We start from the raw sequence: 23,674 nt of genomic DNA on the forward strand, positions 1-23,674 counted from the left end.
TTTCACTGTTATACGGTAGGGGGCGCTGTTAGACATCCGTGTTTTCACTGTTATACGGTAGGGGGCGCTGTTAGACATCCGTGTTTTCACTGTTATACGGTAGGGGTTGCTGTTACACATCCGTGTTTTCACTGTTAAACGGTAGGGGTTGCTGTTACACATCTGTGTTTTCACTGTTATACGGTAGGGGTTGCTGTTACACATCTGTGTTTTCACTGTTATACGGTGGGGGTGCTGTTACACATCTGTGTTTTCACTGTTATACGGTGGGGGTGCTGTTACACATCCATGTTTTCACTGTTATACGGTAGGGGGCGCTGTTAAACATCTGTGTTTTCACTGTTATACGGTAGGGGGCGCTGTTAGACATCCGTGTTTTCACTGTTATACGGTAGGGGGCGCTGTTACACATCCGTGTTTTCACTGTTATACAGTAGGGGGCGCTATTACACATCCGTGTTTTCACTGTTATACGGTAGGGGGCGCTATTACACATCCGTGTTTTCACTGTTATACAGTAGGGGGCGCTATTACACATCCGTGTTTTCACTGTTTTACGGTAGGGGGCGCTGTTAGACATCTGTGTTTTCACTGTTATACGGTAGGGGGTGCTGTTAGACATCTGTGTTTTCACTGTTTTACGGTAGGGGGTGCTGTTAGACATTTGTGTTTTCACTGTTATACGGTAGGGGGTGCTGTTAGACATCTGTGTTTTCACTGTTATACGGTAGGGGGCGCAATTACACATCTGTGTTTTCACTGTTATACGGTAGGGGACGCTGTTACACATCTGTGTTTTCACTGTTATACGGTTTGGGGTGCTGTTACACATCAGTGTTTTCACTGTTATACGGTAGGGGGCGCTGTTACACATCAGTGTTTTCACTGTTATACGGTAAGGGGCGCTATTACACATCTGTGTTTTCACTATTATACGGTAGGGGGTGCTGTTAGACATCTGTGTTTTCACTGTTTTACGGTAGGGGGTGCTGTTAGACATCTGTGTTTTCACTGTTATACGGTAGGGGGCGCTGTTACACATCAGTGTTTTTATTGTTATACGGTAGGGGGCGCTATTACACATCTGTGTTTTCACTATTATACGGTAGGGGGTGCTGTTAGACATCTGTGTTTTCACTGTTTTACGGTAGGGGGTGCTGTTACACATCTGTGTTTTCACTGTTATACGGTAGGGGGCGCTGTTACACATCTGTGTTTTCACTGTTATACGGTAGGGGGCGCTGTTACACATCTGTGTTTTCACTGTTATACGGTAGGGGGTGCTATTACACATCCGTGTTTTCACTGTTATACGGTAGGGGTGCTGTTACACATCTGTGTTTTCACTGTTATACGGTAGGGGGCGCTGTTACACATCTGTGTTTTCACTGTTATACGGTAGGGGGTGCTATTACACATCTGTGTTTTCACTGTTATACGGTAGGGGGCGCTGTTACACATCTGTGTTTTCACTGTTATACGGTAGGGGCGCTGTTACACATCTGTGTTTTCACTGTTATACGGTAAGGGGCGCTATTACACATCCGTGTTTTCACTGTTTTACGGTAGGGGGCGCTATTACACATCTGTGTTTTCACTGTTATACGGTAGGGGGCGCTGTTAGACATCCGTGTTTTCACTGTTATACGGTAGGGGGCGCTATTACACATCTGTGTTTTCACTGTTATACGGTAGGGGTTGCTGTTAGACATCTGTGTTTTCACTGTTATACGGTAGGGGGTGCTATTACACATCTGTGTTTTCACTGTTATACGGTAGGGGGCGCTGTTGCACATCCGTGTTTTCACTGTTATACGGTAGGGGGTGCTGTTACACATCTGTGTTTTCACTTTTATACGGTAGGGGGCGCTGTTACACATCTGTGTTTTCACTGTTATACGGTAGGGGGCGCTATTACACATCCGTGTTTTCACTGTTATACGGTAGGGGGCGCTGTTACACATCTGTGTTTTCACTGTTATACGGTAGGGGGCGCTGTTGCACATCCGTGTTTTCACTGTTATACGGTAGGGGGCGCTGTTGCACATCCGTGTTTTCACTGTTATACGGTAGGGGGCGCTGTTGCACATCCGTGTTTTCACTGTTATACGGTAGGGGGCGCTGTTACACATCTGTGTTTTCACTGTTATACGGTAGGGGGCGCTATTACACATCCGTGTTTTCACTGTTATACGGTAGGGGGTGCTGTTACACATCCGTGTTTTCACTGTTATACGGTAGGGGGTGCTGTTACACATCCGTGTTTTCACTGTTATACGGTAGGGGTGCTATTACACATCTGTGTTTTCACTGTTATACGGTAGGGGGTGCTGTTACACATCCGTGTTTTCACTGTTATACGGTAGGGGGCGCTATTACACATCCGTGTTTTCACTGTTATACGGTAGGGGGTGCTGTTACACATCCGTGTTTTCACTGTTATACGGTAGGGGGCGCTATTACACATCCGTGTTTTCACTGTTATACGGTAGGGGATGCTGTTACACACCCGTGTTTTCACTGTTATACGGTAGGGGGCACTATTACACATCTGTGTTTTCACTTTTATACGGTAGGGGGCGCTGTAACACATCTCTGTTTTCACTTTTATACGGTAGGGGGCGCTATTACACATCTGTGTTTTCACTTTTATACGGTAGGGGGCGCTATTACACATCTGTGTTTTCACTGTTATACGGTATGGGTTGCTGTTACACATCTGTGTTTTCACTTTTATACGGTAGGGGGCGCTATTACACATCTGTGTTTTCACTTTTATACGGTAGGGGGCGCTATTACACATCTGTGTTTTCACTGTTATACGGTAGGGGGCGCTATTACACATCTGTGTTTTCACTTTTATACGGTAGGGGGCGCTATTACACATCTGTGTTTTCACTGTTATACGGTAGGGGGCGCTATTACACATCTGTGTTTTCACTTTTATACGGTAGGGGGCGCTATTACACATCTGTGTTTTCACTGTTATACGGTAGGGGGCGCTATTACACATCTGTGTTTTCACTTTTATACGGTAGGGGGCGCTATTACACATCTGTGTTTTCACTGTTATACGGTAGGGGGCGCTATTACACATCTGTGTTTTCACTTTTATACGGTAGGGGGCGCTGTTACACATCCGTGTTTTCACTGTTATACGGTAGGGGTTGCTGTTACACATCTGTGTTTTCACTGTTATACGGTAGGGGTTGCTGTTACACATCCGTGTTTTCACTGTTATACGGTAGGGGTTGCTGTTACACATCTGTGTTTTCACTGTTATACGGTAGGGGGCGCTATTACACATCCGTGTTTTCACTGTTATACGGTAGGGGTTGCTGTTACACATCCGTGTTTTCACTGTTATACGGTAGGGGGCGCTATTACACATCCGTGTTTTCACTGTTATACGGTAGGGGATGCTGTTACACACCCGTGTTTTCACTGTTATACGGTAGGGGGCACTATTACACATCCGTGTTTTCACTGTTATACGGTAGGGGTTGCTGTTACACATCCGTGTTTTCACTGTTATACGGTAGGGGGCGCTATTACACATCCGTGTTTTCACTGTTATACGGTAGGGGATGCTGTTACACACCCGTGTTTTCACTGTTATACGGTAGGGGGCACTATTACACATCTGTGTTTTCACTTTTATACGGTAGGGGGCGCTGTAACACATCTCTGTTTTCACTTTTATACGGTAGGGGGCGCTATTACACATCTGTGTTTTCACTTTTATACGGTAGGGGGCGCTATTACACATCTGTGTTTTCACTGTTATACGGTATGGGTTGCTGTTACACATCTGTGTTTTCACTTTTATACGGTAGGGGGCGCTATTACACATCTGTGTTTTCACTTTTATACGGTAGGGGGCGCTATTACACATCTGTGTTTTCACTGTTATACGGTAGGGGGCGCTATTACACATCTGTGTTTTCACTTTTATACGGTAGGGGGCGCTATTACACATCTGTGTTTTCACTGTTATACGGTAGGGGGCGCTATTACACATCTGTGTTTTCACTTTTATACGGTAGGGGGCGCTATTACACATCTGTGTTTTCACTGTTATACGGTAGGGGGCGCTATTACACATCTGTGTTTTCACTTTTATACGGTAGGGGGCGCTATTACACATCTGTGTTTTCACTGTTATACGGTAGGGGGCGCTATTACACATCTGTGTTTTCACTTTTATACGGTAGGGGGCGCTGTTACACATCTGTGTTTTCACTGTTATACGGTAGGGGTTGCTGTTACACATCTGTGTTTTCACTGTTATACGGTAGGGGTTGCTGTTACACATCTGTGTTTTCACTGTTATACGGTAGAGGGCGCTATTACACATCTGTGTTTTCACTGTTATACGGTAGGGGTTGCTGTTACACATCAGTGTTTTCACTGTTATACGGTAGGGGGCGCTATTACACATCATGTATGATGATTATATGTAGAGATATAGTAATATTACTGCTGTAATATGAGGAATTATGTAGCTTGAAGAGCAGGCAAAAATTAAATCTGTACATATAAACAAATTACAATAAATCCTATATGATTTTAATTTGACTAGCATATGATTCAGTATAAGAACTTTATATGATTTGTATATGAATATCAGGAATTTTCTACGAATACCATACACCATTGCATACTGTTGACATGTTAAACTCAAATAAGATTTTTACAGTATTCTTACATGACCTAAAAATCCCCTACAAGTTTTATGTGTGCTTTTTAGTATGAAAGTAGCATAAACGGTCTGATTTTGTGTATTGGCCTTACATGAAACACATATAAGATCATTCTGGCTGATTAAAGTAAGGAAGAAATATCGGGAACCGGGTTACATATACGTGACCTGAGACAATTTTTCCTTCTGATGATTTTGAATCTGTCCCTGTGATATTGTTGATAGCACATTCATCACATTTAGTACCATTTCAATCATACCTGGATATTTAGCATTTTCTTTGACTTCCACAGCTAGGGTTGCCAACCATAAACATGTACAGTAGATCCAGCTCGGCTGCTTCAGGGACATCACAAGTGCCGCCATCTTGGACCTGTGTGAATGTCAGTGAAGTTCAATGAGGAAGAAGTTCAACACCACGACCGTGTCTTGTTTAGTTTCATTGTCACAATCTGCTTTTCCTTTCACCATTTGCCTTAGTTCTCCTTGTTTGTTTGTTGTTTCTGAAAGTGCACACCTGTTCTGTTGTTTATCATTCCATTTCCATGTGTATTTAAGAACTCAGTTCTCCTTAGTTCAAGATTCTGTGTTGTTAATGTTAAAGAGCCCCTATTATGCAAAATTCACTTTTACATGGTGTTTGAACATAAATGTGTGTTGGCAGTGTGTGTACAGAACCACCCTATAATGGTAAAAATACACCCACTACTTTTTTAATCCCTGTAACTGTGCGTTCACACCGCCGTCGGCGAGAGCGTCAAAGCGGCCGGAGGTCATTCGTTTTCAATGGGAGACGACGGCGAGCTCTGCCGAGAGCGTCAAAGTGGCCGGAAGTCATTCGTTTCCAATGGGAAACGACGGCGAGCTCTGGCGAGAGTGTCAAAGCGGCCGGAAGTCATTCGCTTTCAATGGGAGACGGCGGCGAGCTCTGGCGAGAGCGTCAAAGCGGCCGGAAGTCATTCGTTTTCAATGGGAGACGACGGCGAGCTCTGGCGAGAGCATCAAAGCGGCCGGAAGTCATTCGTTTCCAATGGGAGACGACGGCGAGCTCTGGCGAGAGCATCAAAGCGGCCGGAAGTCATTCGCTTTCAATGGGAGACGACGGCGAGCTCCGGCGAGAGCATCAAAGCGGCCGGAAGTCATTCGTTTTCAATGGGAGACGACGGCGAGCTCCGGCGAGAGCATCAAAGCGGCCGGAAGTCATTCGCTTTCAATGGGAGACGACGGCGAGCTCCGGCGAGAGCATCAAAGCGGCCGGAAGTCATTCGCTTTCAATGGGAGACGACGGCGAGCTCCGGCGAGAGCATCAAAGCGGCCGGAAGTCATTCGCTTTCAATGGGAGACGACGGCGAGCTCTGGCGAGAGCATCAAAGCGGCCGGAAGTCATTCGCTTTCAATGGGAGACGACGGCGAGCTCCGGCGAGAGCATCAAAGCGGCCGGAAGTCATTCGCTTTCAATGGGAGACGACGGCGAGCTCTGGCGAGAGCATCAAAGCGGCCGGAGGTCATTCGTTTTCAATGGGAGACGACGGCGAGCTCCGGCGAGAGCATCAAAGCGGCCGGAAGTCATTCGCTTTCAATGGGAGACGACGGCGAGCTCCGGCGAGAGCATCAAAGCGGCCGGAAGTCATTCGTTTTCAATGGGAGACGACGGCGAGCTCCGGCGAGAGCATCAAAGCGGCCGGAAGTCATTCGCTTTCAATGGGAGACGACGGCGAGCTCCGGCGAGAGCATCAAAGCGGCCGGAAGTCATTCGTTTTCAATGGGAGACGACGGCGAGCTCCGGCGAGAGCATCAAAGCGGCCGGAAGTCATTCGTTTTCAATGGGAGACGACGGCGAGCTCCGGCGAGAGCATCAAAGCGGCCGGAAGTCATTCGTTTTCAATGGGAGACGACGGCGAGCTCCGGCGAGAGCATCAAAGCGGCCGGAAGTCATTCGTTTTCAATGGGAGACGACGGCGAGCTCCGGCGAGAGCGTCAAAGCGGCCGGAAGTCATTCGTTTTCAATGGGAGACGACGGCGAGCTCCGGCGAGAGCATCAAAGCGGCCGGAAGTCATTCGTTTTCAATGGGAGACGACGGCGAGCTCTGGCGAGAGCATCAAAGCGGCCGGAAGTCATTCGTTTTCAATGGGAGACGACGGCGAGCTCCGGCGAGAGCATCAAAGCGGCCGGAAGTCATTCGTTTCCAATGGGAGACGATGGCGAGCTCTGGCGAGAGCATCAAAGTGGCCGGAAGTCATTCGTTTCCAATGGGAGACGACGGCGAGCTCCGGCGAGAGCGGCGCGGCGCGTCTTGAAAGATTTGGCCGTCGAGGAGAGTTGAAATCAGTTCAACTTTATGGTAATGAGCTATGATGCGGTTTGGTTTTTTGTGGTACACACATCCTTACAAGTACGATTTTGGCTGTATTATTTGTGTCCCTTTCAAAAATTGCTTTGTGCCATAATAGACATTAGCAATAATAGACATTAATAAGCAGTTTATAAATACAACTGTAAATGCTTTTTTCTTATTTATAAGCATATCTATATTGTCTTTATTAATTGTATTTTCATACTTTATAAATGATCAATTTATTATTTCTAAATCATTACATTATTTACAAACCAGTTATTTAGGAGTTGTCAGTGGTTCATCAGATCATGTATAAAGTGTAAGTAAAGGATTAATAAACTATTTAAATATACATTTATACATCTTATTATTTAGACATATAGTAATAGTTGCTCAGTGTGTTAATAAATGCTTTACTAACATATTCCTACTGTAATTGATGATTAATTCAGGTAGTTATAACACATTTAGTAGTTGTCAGTGAACTATTTCTGTGAGCTCATCTAAAGTGAGGATGGTTTATGCCTCGTAAAGCTTTTACAGAGGAGATTTAAAGGCTCAGTTTTCTTCAAAAACAAAAAAAGGAAACAAACACAACACAGAGTGATACAGAACTTGCAAGTATTTATTTGAAAATGCAAAACAATGAAACTGTCCAACTGGTAACTTGATATAAAATTAAAAATAAGCTTCTGCAATGTCATAAAAAAATAACATTTCGGTACACCTCCAGAAAACATAACTGCAGTCAAATGAAACTAAGCCTCTGCAATCTGATATAAAAATAGGTTTCTGTGTAAACTTTGCTGAATAGACATTTACCCGTGTCAACACTGGATTACAGGAGTGCCAAAATACAACAAATAACATTTGAATAAAACAATTGACCAATTCCCCGAATTTAGTGATTCAGGACTTTGAATTGCCATTGAGTATGACGTGCTATATTAATAAATTGATGAACTCACAAAAATAATTAACTGAATATAACTACTAAATGTGTATACATGATAATAAAGCATTTATTAACACAGTGAGTAACTATTACTATATGTCTAAATAATAAGATGTATAAGTGTACATTTAAATAGTTTATTAATCCTTTACTGACAACTCCTCAATAACTGGTTTGTAAATAATGTAATACATGATTTAGAAATGATAAATTGATCATTTATAAAGTATGAAAATACAATTATTAAACACATTATATATATGCTTATAAATCATGAATAAAGCGGTAACACTTTACAATAAGGTTCATTAGCTAACATTAGTTAACTACATTAGTTAACATGAACAAATAATGAACTGCACTTATAAAGCATTTATTAATCTTTGTTAATTTCAACATTTACTACTGCATTCAAATATTGCTAACATTAGTTAGTGCACTGTGAACTAACATGAACAAACCATGAACAGCTGGATTATTATCAACTAACATTAACAAAGATGAACTAATGCTGAGCAGAGGTGTTGTTCATAGTTAGTTCATGTTAACTAATGCATTAACTAATGTTAACTAATAAAACCTAATTGTTAAAGGTCCCATGGCATGGCATTTTTCTATTATTTTATAATGTTTCCTGAGGTGTACTTATATTGTTAGTATGATTTTTACATCATAAGATGTCATAATTTAGAAATAAAAGGCATTTTTGTCTATACTGCTGTTTGCCCTGTGGCTGAATGCCCTGTTTCAAGAGGCGTGTCTGCTGTGAGACTTCAGTAAAAACGCTCACTGTTGTGATTGGCTGACATCTTTGCATTTGAAATGAGCGGAGGGGGCGTGGTTTAACGGCTGCTGCCAGAGAGACGGATGGACCTGAGTTCACTTCACATCAGTTCTCTAAGCACGTCTCAGTTCAGTGAACTGTTGTAGTTACAGCATATACTTCAGGTTATTAGTTTATTTCTAGTCGGAGGGGCTGTCACTCATGTCAGAAAGTTAGTAACTTTAGTAAATTATGGATCAGCGCTGACTGGAGACTCGAACCGTTTAGAACGATTCAGTCCGATTTGGTGAACTGATTCGGTTCACTAAAAAGAACCGGTTCAAAAGAAAGATTGTTCGCGAACCGGACATCACTAACGTACTAGAGACGGAGCTCAGCGATTGCTAACAAAGTTATTTATAGTAACTACTGAGTTATGAGAGTGCTGTCAGTCAGCGCGAGTTTATTAGGGGTTCAAGCATGAAATGCTGAAACCCTATTGTAATTGTAAGGATTCGTAAAACGCATCGTGCAGGCCAAACCGTAAGGCCTAGAGACTTGAAACCTGGCCAGATGGTAGGCCTCAGTTTGGGGACAACCTATCAGAGTATGACCCCGAATGGCCCATAGGTGGCGCTACAGCAACCAAAAGTTCAAAATTGCTCATAACTCTTAGACTGTTTGTGCCAGGATCAAGTGTCTTGTATCGTAGGAATCCTTGGCTCAAGTCGGAAAAAATGGCTATCTCCGATTTTGATGTAGGCAGGGAAAATTTTCTTCTATGTCGAATTTTGTCCAAAATCTACTTTTGCAAACTAGTCCCTGGTTTTTCGCCCGATCGGAACCAAACCAGTCTAGGACAATTCTCTGGACTCTCTAGATCAATAATTATCAAAAAAAAGTTGAACTTTGGCATTTGGGTGGCTGTAACAAGGTCATTTAGAAAAGAGGCGTGGCCAAATACACTCAAAAGCCTATAAATCCCAAAGGAAAACTCAAAACTTCACCAAAATTGATGAGCATATGTGTCAGAACATGGTAAGGAAGCATGCAGAGTTTCACGGAGATCGGACCATAGGTGGCGCTATAACTGGCAAAAAGCCTTCATTCTTATTAGGGGTTCAATCATGAAATGCTGAAACCCTATTGTAATTGTAAGGATTCGTAAAACGCATCGTGCAGGCCAAACCGTAAGGCCTAGAGACTTGAAACCTGGCCAGATGGTAGGCCTCAGTTTGGGGACAACCTATCAGAGTATGACCCCGAATGGCCCATAGGTGGCGCTACAGCAACCAAAAGTTCAAAATTGCTCATAACTCTTAGACTGTTTGTGCCAGGATCAAGTGTCTTGTATCGTTGGAATCCTTGGCTCAAGGCAGACAAAATGGCTATCTCCGATTTGCTCGCCCTTAAGGCGCCAATTTCGAGTAAATTGCATTTTTTTGAAAAACCTATTTTTGCGAACTTCTCCTAGGTTTTTGGCCTGATTGGAACCAAACCACTGCAAGACTATTCTCTGGAGTCTGACAATCAATAATCACCCAAAAAATTAAAAATTTCAATTAACGGTCGATAAGGGGAACCAAAATCTTTGATGGCACCAGGGCCATTTTTACTAAAATGGTTATAAATTGTCAACGGAAAGAGATTTTTTTGCTAAACTTGGGATACATCTTCGTGAGCTCAATCTGAGATCACTTGAAAAAAATCGCAACAATTGGCCACTAGGTGGCACTATAAAACGGTTATAACTTGTGAACGGAAAGAGATATTTTCGCAAAACTTTGGACACATGTTCATGAGCTCATTCTGAGGTCACGTGAAAAAAAATCATGACAATTGGCCACTTGGTGGCGCTATAAAATGGTTATAACTTGTGAACGGAAAGAGATATTTTCGCTAAACTTGGGACACATGTTCATAAACTCAATCTGAGTTGACATGAAAAAAATCGTGACAATTGGCAACTTGGTGGCACTATAACAGTGGAAAAAATCATGAAAATAGCTATAAGCGCACCCAACCGTTAGTCTACTGAAAATTGGCATGCAGTGTCTTTGTCCAGGGTGCCATGATAGTCTATGAGAACATTGGTGTATCTAAAAAAAACTCAGTATACGTCATTGGCACAATGCCTTGAAGGAGCCTTAGAAGTTTCAAGCCCGTGTTTTTTTCACAGGAGTGACCTCCTAAGAATCTTTGCAGAGTTCAACAATACCAAACATACCAGGTTTCGCCTTATGGTTTTAAGTGTCATTTAGAGCTTTAAAAAATTGTGGTTATCTTCAAAGCCGTTAGTCTGATCGAGACAACAACAAAAAAACTAAGGACATTTGAAAACATAGGTAAATGGCTAAACAATAATGCCAAAATTTTAAAATTATGATCGGAACTGACAAAAAAATTAATTAAATCCAATCAATTTCACCCATGGATCATTTTGATGCTCTCACATGTTTGAAACGAACAATGATGGATTGTGATGAAATTTGTTTTGAATTGGGACTGGCGAATCCCCGTCCACACTGTCAATAACCGTTTGCAAAGACCCGCCCACTTTAGTTACTATTGCTATGTCTGACAAGCGACGCCACTCTCACACCACACCAAGTTCTCACGCAGTGAAAAATACATTGCGGATCAGAGAAAAGACTGCGCGCTGACAGACAAGTACTTTTGATATGAAACAAAGTCTCACCTTTCAAATGTAGTCATTTTTTAGAGACATTTAAACAATAAATACCATTTTGTGTCTCTTTAATGTGTCTGAGAGATCGCTGTAGACTCGAGGCTCAGTTAAAGCTGCTTGTGAACCGATCATCTCTTCCTTCTACTTAATTTATATAATTAAAATAAACATGAAGGAACATAAAAGGAATGCTGTTTTAAAGTGCTAAGACGTCAGTACACTTTGTTTTTCAAATTTAAATCCTCCTATGTTAATCTACTAACTCTCCTGACTGCTTTGTTGGACAAAATGGCGGATTATGATTAGTCAGATCACCTGTCAATCAAACTCCCTGCGAAGGGTCAATTGAGAATGCCCGTGCGCACAATCCTGATCTAATCGACAACTTTGCAGTTGCACATAGTAAAGCCCGGAAAATCCCGCTATAATTTAAGAGAGCATCTTTTTCATGTATTTGGACCTAGGCCTAACAATGTGTTATGGTGCGCTGGTGACAGTGGGTTTTTTTTTGTTTTTGTTTTTTGGTGAGCGTAGGCTCCTCCTGATTTTGTTAGTCATCTCATCTCTTATATGCTGTGTATGATCATATCCTGTCCTATTCATGGTAGACTACTCGCGGACATTGCGTCATCAAGGGGCCCGCCTTGATAATCCTACTTAAGGGCCCGGTGTTGGCTCGTTACGCCACTGAATATAATTGTCTAAACTCCTAATCAAAATTACATATTTACAACAAATTTGACACATATATATGGGCACACTTGGAGTACTACCAATAAAAGTGGTGGAGATCAGGCAAGACTATAAGAAGACTCAGGCAAAACGTGCTATAACTGTAAAAACGCTTTAAAACCATATATTTCCTATGGTAAACTGCCTGTATTGGCTGTAAATTGACTTTTTCATCTATTACGGCAGTTGTTAAATGCTTGCTAAATAAAACTTAATGTTTTTTGATGCTTGTGTGCTTCAAGGCCTTAAAGGCCTTAACTGCTTGAACCCCGATAAATGCTGCTTGCAGCTTTAATTGTGTTTGTATCTGAGAGTTCTGAATAAACACGAGTCCCAGTCACACCGAGTCCGTCTTCATCATTATTACCAACTTTGTAACACATGCAAAGTACCATTACAGCTGTCGAGATGAACAAGTTACGAGTAAGTGTTGATAATACCATTATTTTTAGATGTTCCTATCGTATGGAAAGCGTTAGTGACACGCATTGAGTACACAGCGCAAACAAAGACACAACAGCAGTAATCGAATGTAATCCAGTTTATTGTGGGCTAGGCTGGCTAGCCCGGAGACCCTCACGTTTACTCCCTTCTGCTTAATCTCACGCCGCGTTTGGTGCCTCCGCTGTGGGCCAGATGCAGTACTGGGGGTCGGGGATGTTGAAGGCCGACCGGTCAGTGCAGCCCGAGCTTCGGCGTGTGTAAGGTTTATCTCTAAAGAGATGTCAGTCTGCCGATGTTGAGCAGAAACGACTGAATGCACATTTTAGAACCGATAGACGCGACGAGGACGTACAAAAACATGGACTCACCAGATAGAAAACACCGTTCTGTCTGGAGAGAGAGAAGCCGCTGCGTGTGCACGAATAATAAATAATTAGCTGCACATCAGAAATCACTGATCACAGATCAGAAGGAACTGAAAAAAGACTTCTGTTTTCATTTGTACATCCAAACACTGAGAAACTGCAGCGTTCACTCGTTCACAACCCATGATCTCTCGAGCGTTTGCATGGGCGTGGCAGATTCTCTGGGTGGAGGAAGCCGCTCCTGCTTGGACGTCAAACCAGGAGACTTCAGGATTGGCTCGTCTGGCCTGTCATTTTCTCAAAGGCAGAGAAAGACAGCCAGAACTCGGGTTTACACCGATCAACATTTCTATCCACTTGGGGACAATATTCAGGCTAGGGGAACTCATATTAATGTTGAAATACCTCATAAAATGAAAATTTCATGCCATGGGACCTTTAAGTGTTAACAATAAGCATTTATAGCTGTATTTATAAACTTCCTATTAATGTCTATTAATGCTTTATAAATGATGAATGAACTATTTACTAATGCTTAACTAATGCTTCGTAGTGTGCAGTTATTATAAAGTGTTAACAATGTGATGACCTTTTTATGATGTTTAATGATCAGCAGGTGTGGGTTGTCATCAGATGTGTATTATGTTGAACTCATGCCTGATATTTTGTGACAAACGAGCACTCAGACAGAAGCTCTCACATCACATGAAGATCGTGCGCAGAGAGCAGCGCAGAAACGCAGTGTCAACGCTGTCCTGTGATTCATCACTAAAGTAGCTTAGAAACTCACCCATTACACATTTGTCTTCCTTTGAAGTAACTACACACCACAGCTTCATAATTAATAAAGACGGAGATAATTAATGAGACACACACACACACACACACACACACACACTCTCTCATTAATGCATTCAAATTAATGTAATGTAGGCCTACTGCGCTAGATTATCTGTATCTGATGTACAACAAGCAGAAATCTGAAAGAAATGTTCTGCCCCATAGACAATAACTGCTGAAAGTGAGCCGTTTCCTTCAAGTATTTTAAAATCACAAAGAGATGCACTTTTTCATTAGACAAAAAAATCCCACCTTTAATAGATGAACATTTTTACAGTACAAACCTCATCAATGAACTATGAGGGCCAAAAAATCAAAGCAAAAAAATTAAAAAAACAAAATAATTGTTCGTTAATCGTAATCGAGGTAAAATGTTCAATTAATCGAGACTTTAGCAAACCAGGCACAATAATCACAAAAACTATCACAATAATTTATGGATGGAATTGGCCAAATTTAGTTTCAGACCTCGCCTTCCTACCAAAATCAATCAAGAAAATGCACAATTAATTTCAAGAATATTACAATTGCATCAACTCTGACAGCCTGGTGGAAAGAAAACAAAGTTACTAATTCACCACTAACACCATGTAGACACACCCCCATCTGCTCCAACCCTGATTTCCAACTATTCACTAATTCTGTCAATTTTCCAGCATTGCACTAAAAAGGACTTCCTCACCTCCATCACTTGATTCAAAATAACAGATTAGCATCATTTAAACCACTAGCCCAGAGGTACGGTTGTAATGATCACCAGCTGGAGTGCCCTTGAGAGCCACCAGAGGGCACTCCACACACAAGACTATTATCACTCACAAACTACATTTCCCATAACTCACTGCCCGGACCCATCATCACTTATCACTAATCACATTCACCTGTCCCTCATTCACTGATTGCATTCACCTGTGTCTCACCATCCTGTTAGTATCTGTCTATTTATACCATGGTCATGCATTCACACTCCGCGAAGTCTTGTTTAGTGTTACGCTGCAATTCCGAGCATTCTCCTGTTTTTCTTGTCTGTTGGTTTTGGATATCTTGCCTTGTTCCCTGGATTACTCTGTTGCCTCTGGTCCCTGCCTGTTTTGTTTGTTTGTTTGTTTCTTTGTTTGGACTGCCTGTCTGTGTATGACCATTGCCTGTACTTTGGATTACGCCTTTGGATTGCCCTGTAATAAAGCTGCATTTGGATTCTCAACCTCTGTCTCGGAGCAGTTTGTAACAGAAGACTTCGCCGCTATGAATCCAGCAGCACAGTTAATGCGTCTCCGTCAGGGAGATCGCCCCATCGAGGACTATGTAGAGGACTTCATTGAGCTGGCCCATTTGACTTCAATGGACGAGGTATGCCTCATGATATTTTTCAGAGGAGGACTATCTGAGCCACTCAGTTCTATCATGCCTTTGCATGATCCTAATTGCTCTCTAAAAAAGTACATTGACATTGCATTGCAACTGAGCGGCTCTGCTTTTACAGTGGGTATAATGGAGAAGGATAGTGACATACCCACTGCATCTGCTATGCATGTGTCTTCGGATGACATGGCCACCAGTCCAGTCGGGCCTGCAATTCACGTCATGTTTGCTGATCCAGAGACAGAGCTTAACGTCACTTCTGCCGATCCAGAGACAGAGCTTCACGTCACGTCTGCCGATCCAGAGACAGAGCTTCACGTCACGTCTGCCGATCCAGAGACAGAGCTTCACGTCACGTCTGCCGATCCAGAGACAGAGCTTCACGTCACGTCTGCCGATCCAGAGACAGAGCTTCACGTCACGTCTGCCGATCCAGAGACAGAGCTTCACGTCACGTCTGCCGATCCAGAGACAGAGCTTCACGTCACGTCTGCCGATCCAGAGACAGAGCTTCACGTCACGTCTGCCGATCCAGAGACAGAGCTTCACGTCACGTCTGCCGATCCAGAGACAGAGCTTCACGTCACGTCTGCCGATCCAGAGACAGAGCTTCACGTCACGTCTGCCGATCCAGAGACAGAGCTTGTCACGTCTGCCGATCCAGAGACAGAGCTTCACGTCACGTCTGCCGATCCAGAGACAGAGCTTCACGTCACTTCTGCCGATCCAGAGACTGAGCTTCACGTCACTTCTGCCGATCCAGAGACAGAGCTTCACGTCACTTCTGCCGATCCAGAGACAGAGCTTCACGTCACGTCTGCCGATCCAGAGATGGCTCCAGCCACTGACCAGCGTCTAGAGATGGCTCCAGCCGCTGACCAGCGTCCAGAGATGGCTCCAGCCGCTGACCAGAGTCCAGAGATGGCTCCAGCCGCTGACCAGAGTCCAGAGATGGCTCCAGCCACTGACCAGAGTCCAGAGATGGCTCCAGCCGCTGACCAGAGTCCAGAGATGGCTCCAGCCGCTGACCAGAGTCCAGAGATGGCTCCAGCCGCTGACCAGAGTCCAGAGATGGCTCCAGCCGCTGACCAGAGTCCAGAGATGGCTCCAGCCGCTGACCAGAGTCCAGAGATGGCTCCAGCCACTGACCAGCGTCCAGAGATGGCTCCGGCCACTGACCAGCGTCCAGAGATGGCTCCGGCCACTGACCAGCGTCCAGAGATGGCTCCGGCCACTGACCAGCGTCCAGAGATGGCTCCAGCCGCTGACCAGAGTCCAGAGATGGCTCCAGCCGCTGACCAGAGTCCAGAGATGGCTCCAGCCACTGACCAGCGTCCAGAGATGGCTCCGGCCACTGACCAGCGTCCAGAGATGGCTCCGGCCACTGACCAGCGTCCAGAGATGGCTCCGGCCACGGACCAACGTCCAGAGAGGGCTCCGGCCCGTGTCCCGAGTCCAGAGAGGGCTCCGGCCCGTGTCCAGAGAGGGCTCCGGCCCGTGTCCCGAGTCCAGAGAGGGCTCCGGCCCGTGTCCCGAGTCCAGAGAGGGCTCCGGCCCGTGTCCCGAGTCCAGAGAGGGCTCCGGCCCGTGTCCCGAGTCCAGAGAGGGCTCCGGCCCGTGTCCCGAGTCCAGAGAGGGCTCCGGCCCGTGTCCCGAGTCCAGAGAGGGCTCCGCCTCCATTCACGAGTCCAGAGAGGGCTCCGCCTCCAGTCACGAGTCCAGAGAGGGCTCCGCCTCCAGTCACGAGTCCAGAGAGGACTCCGCCTCCAGTCACGAGTCCAGAGAGGACTCCGCCTCCAGTCACGAGTCCAGAGAGGACTCCGCCTCCAGTCACGAGTCCAGAGAGGGCTCCGCCTCCAGTCACGAGTCCAGAGAGGACTCCGCCTCCAGTCACGAATCCAGAGAGGACTCCGCCTCAAGTCACGAGTCCAGAGAGGACTCCAACCGTGCCACCTACTGCTCCGCCGTGGAGGTCTTCAAACCCGTCTCCGCTGCTGTGGTGGTCATCTGCTCCGCCGTGGGGGTATTCAAACCCGTCTCCGCTGCTGTGGTGGTCGTCTGCTCCGCCATGGGGGTCTTCAACCTCACCTGCGCTGCTATGGTGGTCGTCTGCTCCGCCATGGGGGTCTTCAAACCCGTCTCCGCTGCTATGGTGGTCGTCTGCTCCGCCATGGGGGTATTCAAACCCGTCTCCGCTGCTGTGGTGGTCGTCTGCTCCGCCATGGGGGTCTTCAACCTCACCTGCGCTGCTATGGTGGTCGTCTGCTCCGCCATGGGGGTCTTCAAACCCGTCTCCGCTGCTGTGGTGGTCATCTGCTCCACCGTGGGGGGCTTCAACCTCACCTGCGCTGCTGTGGTTATCTGCCCAGCCTGCTCCAACCTGGCCTCCTGCTCTGACTCAGTCTCCAGGCCCTCTTCCACTCCACGGGCCTGGCCCTCCATCCCGCCCCCGGGTCCGCCTCCGCTCTTCCTCCCTCCGTGTCAGTTTTAGGAGCGTCTGGAATCCGCTCCTTAAAGGGGGGGCTATGTAATGATCACCAGCTGGAGTGCCCTTGAGAGCCACCAGAGGGCACTCCACACACAAGACTATTATCACTCATTCAGCAAACAATATCATATCACATATCAACATATCACTACATTTCCCATAACTCACTGCCCGGACCCATCATCACTTATCACTAATCACATTCACCTGTCCCTCATTCACTGATTGCATTCACCTGTGTCTCACCATCCTGTTAGTATCTGTCTATTTATACCATGGTCATGCATTCACACTCCGCGAAGTCTTGTTTAGTGTTACGCTGCAATTCCGAGCATTCTCCTGTTTTTCTTGTCTGTTGGTTTTGGATATCTTGCCTTGTTCCCTGGATTACTCTGTTGCCTCTGGTCCCTGCCTGTTTTGTTTGTTTGTTTGTTTCTTTGTTTGGACTGCCTGTCTGTGTATGACCATTGCCTGTACTTTGGATTACGCCTTTGGATTGCCCTGTAATAAAGCTGCATTTGGATTCTCAACCTCTGTCTCGGAGCAGTTTGTAACAACGGTCTTGGGGAGAACAGTTTCTCCAATATCAACAAATAAAATCTATAGTTAAATCCAAGATCATCAATAACCCACTTCATCCCACTCAGTTAATGGAAGATCACATAATGAAAATCACTAACTCCAACAAATTCATTTCCAAACGACATAAACTTATATCAAATAATGATGCATCAACAGTACTACCCATGACCCCTCAACACCGACCTCTGGAAGGAAATCTGTAACAAAACATTTTCACTGACTAACAACACAAGCCTCCAACTCATACAGTTCAAGATTATTCACAGGACTTACATCACCGAAAGAAAGAAGTTTAAAATGGGCTTGAGGGACACATATTTGCACATGGTCATGGGCTGTAGAATCCCACCATCTCCATCACTCTGTTTACTCAGTAACAGCAGAGAAGTCGATAATCCCCCAGTCAAATATAAAAACCCACTCCTCATTTCACTAACTATCGCCAAGAAAATAATTTTGCTAAATTGGAAATCCAAAAATTGTATACATATCAATCACTGGACCAATCTTCTTACAGAATACATCACATTAAAAAAATGACACACTAACAAGAATATTATGTCTACATTTCTTGAAATCTGGAAACCATTCCTAACTGGTCTTCATATAAATCTCCTGGAACCGGTGGGGCAGGGACCCAGGCGGATCGGAGGGAGCGCTCTATGTCTGGCAGAACAGTGGATATCTACACTAACTTTATTGACTGGTCAGAATGTATTATTCTTATTAATACTATTTTTTTCCAGTTTGGTATGTTTGCACAAAGCTTACAGTCAAAAATAAGAACTTTATGATTGTAATTTATAAATCATTTCTGATTTCTGTTTAATTTCCATGTTGAGTCAACTTAAATATGTAAGTACACTTAAAATTAGCACCAAATTCAGTGAACCTAATAGTTTAAGTACATTATATAATGAACTTAAATACACAAGTTTTGGGAGATTCCATCACTCAATTAAACTGAGGAAACAAGTTTACTCTAACCAATTTCAGAGTTCAATCAACGTATTAGGGACATGCATGCTCTCTTAAACTTAACATATCATTTCATCTTATTTCATATATTTACTATTTTATCTACATTGTTTTTATCTACATCACAATTTGTATTGTTTCATTTATAGACATGGATGATGCGAATGCTGAAAACAAGATCCCGACATATCGACCTGCTGGGCTTGAACCAGCTAGAAACCTGAAATCAGAGATCAAATATACAGTGTCAAACACAAACAGCCCTGCACAAACACTTCCTGATCACATAAAAACATAAACACACACAGCCCCCCGGAAGCGGAGGTCACACCTGCTGATCATTAAACATCATAAAAACATTGTCACATTTTATGACTTCCAGAAACAGAGGTCAAAAGATGAACATCTGTTGATTGAACACCAGCCATAAATCACAGGGTCATAAATCATTTTGACAGAAGCCCCCTCATATAGACTACTGACATACACAGCAATGAGATCTCATGGGTGTTTGAGTCGAGTAGTAGTCTTAGTCTTTCTAACTGCCATAGACCAAAATTAATAAACAGTATTCATATAATTCAAAGCTATGAGCCCCGGAAAGAACATGCAGAGAAATATAGCCTACATCGTGACCAATTCATAATTCGGTTCCTCGTTACCGTGTTTTATTAATGCATTTCCTCGTTTTAACAATTCGTTCCCTCGTTTTGATTTGACTGAAATGAGGGAATAAATGAGTTTAAATGAGTCTGCAGGTCAATGAGGAGCTGTGGTCAGCCTCTGTGTCTGAAGCGCTTGCGGGATTGTCATTTTACTTATATAATTTATCTTGATTTAAGAATTTTTTAATATTTGAACTGGAAACAAGAAAAAGGAAAAAAAAAAACCTAAAACAACTAAATAAGAAGAGCATTTTTGCAGCGTAGTCAACTTTTTTTCCCCATGATACCACAATTGTTTGAGACAGACAGTCTATATTAAGACCTACTGTAATGCACAGATATAATGTTACACATCAGATATTTCCCCCCCAAAGGTTTCATTTAAGACCTAACAGATAATGTTTGGATGAACACATGCCAAGTAGATATTTTGAAAGTAAATGTAATTCTGTGTATCTGTGTATACACTGCAAAAATGCTCTTCTTATTTAGTTTTTTTTTTCTTTCCTTTTTCTTGTTTCCAGTCCAAATATCTAAAAATTCTTAAATCAAGATAGACTAGATAAGAAAAATGACATAAGATATTTGTTCTTGTTTTCTGGAGGAAAAAAATCAAAATGAAGTGAGTTTTTGCTTAAACAAGCTAAATGATCTGCCAATGGGGTGAGGAAAATAATCTTATTTCTGTTTGGGAAAGAAACAAAAAACACGATTTCAATCAGAAACATGATTATTTTCCTCACTCCATTGGCAGATCATTTGGCTTGTTTTAAGCAAAAACTTGCTACATTTTGATTTGATTTTCAAGAAAACAAGAACAAATATATGTCATTTTACTTATCTAGTAAATGCATCTTGATTTAAGAATATTTAGATATTTAGACTGGAAACAAGACAAAAATACTAAGTAAGAAGAGCATTTTTGCAGTGTATCGGGATCGTTTGCTTTGTTTAAATCAGCACGAGTTTGAAAATGACATTTCATTGGTTCAGACTCATGGTTTTCCAACTTCTTACACCTATCCTCTGAAAAACGTCACTTTTCCTTTCAGTGAACATGTAGATTGATTTGCTGTGCATTGTATTAAGCTTTGCTCAACCTTTACTCAACACGTTCACACTGACACTGCCTGTTCATATAGTCTTAAAATCACATCTTACCTGGAGTCTCTGTTCTTGATATGGTGAGTCTGAAGCTGATCAGAAATCTGTAGTGATATTTATAGCCCTGCTACTGAGGAAAACAAACAAGCGCTGTCGGGAAATGTTGAGAAAGATTGGAGGTGGGAGGTCATTGCCCCTTTGACCTCGAAATGCTTTCTGGCAGTAAACGATCATTTTGTGTGAAGTACAGAGTAGAATTTATTAACAGACCTGCCACTTTGGAAAAGATTTTTGAGCGCCATCAGTGTGACAGGACACAGGGTTTGACAGGAGGGGTTTCTGCCCCAATTACTCTGAAATCTTGTGATTTAAGCAAGAATGTTTTTCCCCTCTACGTTACGTGGACAGCTGCAAGACACACACACACACACACACACACACACACACACACACACACACACACACACACACACACACACACACACACACACACACACACACACACACACACACACACACACACGCCTATCTTCATAATTCTAGTTTTGACTGTTAAAGTTTCTTGAATTTGACCCACTTCATAAAGTTCTCTTGCCCTGCACTGGGCTATATTATAATATACAGTGAAAGTCAACAGTGTCAATACACCTGCTCAAAAACCATGATTAATATTGCATTACATAATGTGTGCTTATACAAACTGATAACCATAAGTGAATAACATTCAATTATTTGATATAAATGGAATTAGTTATTTTGTTTGCAATTTCGAGTATTTAAGGATGTGCCCTACGACTAATTTGTCAGACGTTTAAACAGGGTCTTTTTTTTTGTATTGGCTTTTGACAAACAGCATATACCATATTTTTTAGAATTAAAACACTTTATACTCAAATGTCAAAACATTTACTCGAATCAATGAACAGCATTAATAAAGCCCCAGTATTACAGATCATTAACTCAAAAAAGTTGGTTTAGGGTTTAGTTACCCTTTAAGATGTTTTGTTCAGCTGATTAAGTTTTTTATTTTATTGAATGTTTTATGTCACCATCATGGTGATGAGTGTTTTCTTTAGTTGGGCAGTTTGACAATTTTTTAATGTTTGGCAAGAAAAGATAATCAAATGCTGTCAGCTGCTCGATGATAAGAATATAATCATTGTGTAGTGGCTTAATTCACAGATTTTATGAGTTTAATATGAGCAATATACTATTAGCTTTTTTTATTGTGATTCTAGAAAACATCAAATATGGTTTTGATCAAAATAGTTGACTAAGGTTTAAAACCGATTGTACATTAAGCACTTTGACCTCCTATGAGATGTTCTCACACAGACATCAAGAATCAGCCTATGAATCTCAACAATGGTTACATGCTTCATACCGCAATGCATTCTGGGAGCCATGGATGAGTTTTGCATGATGCACCCAGAATGCATTGTTAACTTGTTGCAACTTGTATGCTTGTTAACTTGCATTTACAAATCGAATTTACAATTAATACTAGGTTGGTCCAACAATTGTTGAACCAACTTATTTTGACCAGTTAAGCCAACTTTTTTGCATTAAATTGTCCAGTTAACTAAAACTTTATCATTAGTCAAAATGTTTGTGAGTTAGATTTTTTACAGTGTACTGCTGTTGTTAGAGATTAATATACTTTTGCACAAAGTGAACAACTGGGTAATCAACTAACTACATAAGACATAAAAATGTTCTGTATGAATATACAATATATACATTCACAACTCCATATATACATACACTCATACACCTAGCACTTTGAGATTTTGTTTAATGTAAAGTGCGTTACAAATAAAATGTATTATTATTATTATTACCTATATACATAAACACATTATGTTATTCAACACCTAAAATTGAAAAAGAATGTTAGGCCTACTACTTTAAACTGGTCTAAAATTAACATTATGTGTGATTCATTTAAAATATTGAATTTATTATCCCAATATCCAAATATGACACTAAATCCCACAGAGAAAAGGGTTTATATTTGTATATAATGGTGCATTTGATCAGTGCACATTATAAACAGGACAAGTATTAGCTGAATAAACGTTTGCAATACAAACACGTTTATGAAAACAGCTGACAATAAACAGGACCAATAAGAGCCAAACTAATCACTTATTCTAAACAGAATATCAAGTAAGAGTTAGCCGAGTCCGGCATATAATGAGGGGTTCATCATTTAACGGATTTTAAAAACATGAATGGATAATACAAAATGCCTTCTTACATTGACAAAAAAAAAAAAAAACACTCACACACATAAACAAGAACAAAATTTAAACCTAGCATGTCAATGTTTGTGTAGTGAGAGAGCTCGCGCTGCACTGAAGGGGGAATTCAGAGCAGTGGTTTTCAAACTTTTTTAAGAGTGACCCTCTTTTGTTGTTGTTGTTGTTGTTGTTGTTGTCGCGACCCATATATAAGCCAACAACCATTTACATTCAAACAAGTCAAGCCAAGCATAAGAATACTTATATACAATGGGCCATGTGACTGTATTCTCCATTAAACCACTAGATGGCACAACAATTCAGCTCAGCACTTTTCCACACAACCGCTTTTGATCCTTGATGCGTTCGCAACGCAAAATTGATTCTGCACTAGTTTGATAGCTAGGCCTATATATGGGACGCTAA

The 23,674-nt window shown here is 42.6% G+C and overlaps 1 protein-coding gene across 1 annotated transcript in view; it reads right to left on the reverse strand.

Annotated features, from left to right (window-relative positions):
* LOC307117946 (neoverrucotoxin subunit alpha-like) overlaps positions 1–21,313 on the reverse strand; it is a 45,271-nt gene extending 23,958 nt beyond the window's left edge. Inside the window, exons 1-2 of the mRNA XM_079803221.1 lie at positions 21,063–21,313; positions 4,963–5,075 (exon numbers count right to left, since the gene is read on the reverse strand). Of these exons, the coding sequence (XP_079659347.1) occupies positions 4,963–5,068 (106 nt within the window). The 5' untranslated portion in view covers positions 5,069–5,075; positions 21,063–21,313. The remainder of the gene's footprint in view (positions 1–4,962; positions 5,076–21,062) is intronic.
* Positions 21,314–23,674: the final 2,361 nt, after the last annotated feature.

The sequence above is a fragment of the Gobio gobio genome (assembly GCF_949357685.1).
Source record: "Gobio gobio genome assembly, chromosome: 21".
NCBI lineage: Eukaryota > Metazoa > Chordata > Actinopteri > Cypriniformes > Gobionidae > Gobio > Gobio gobio.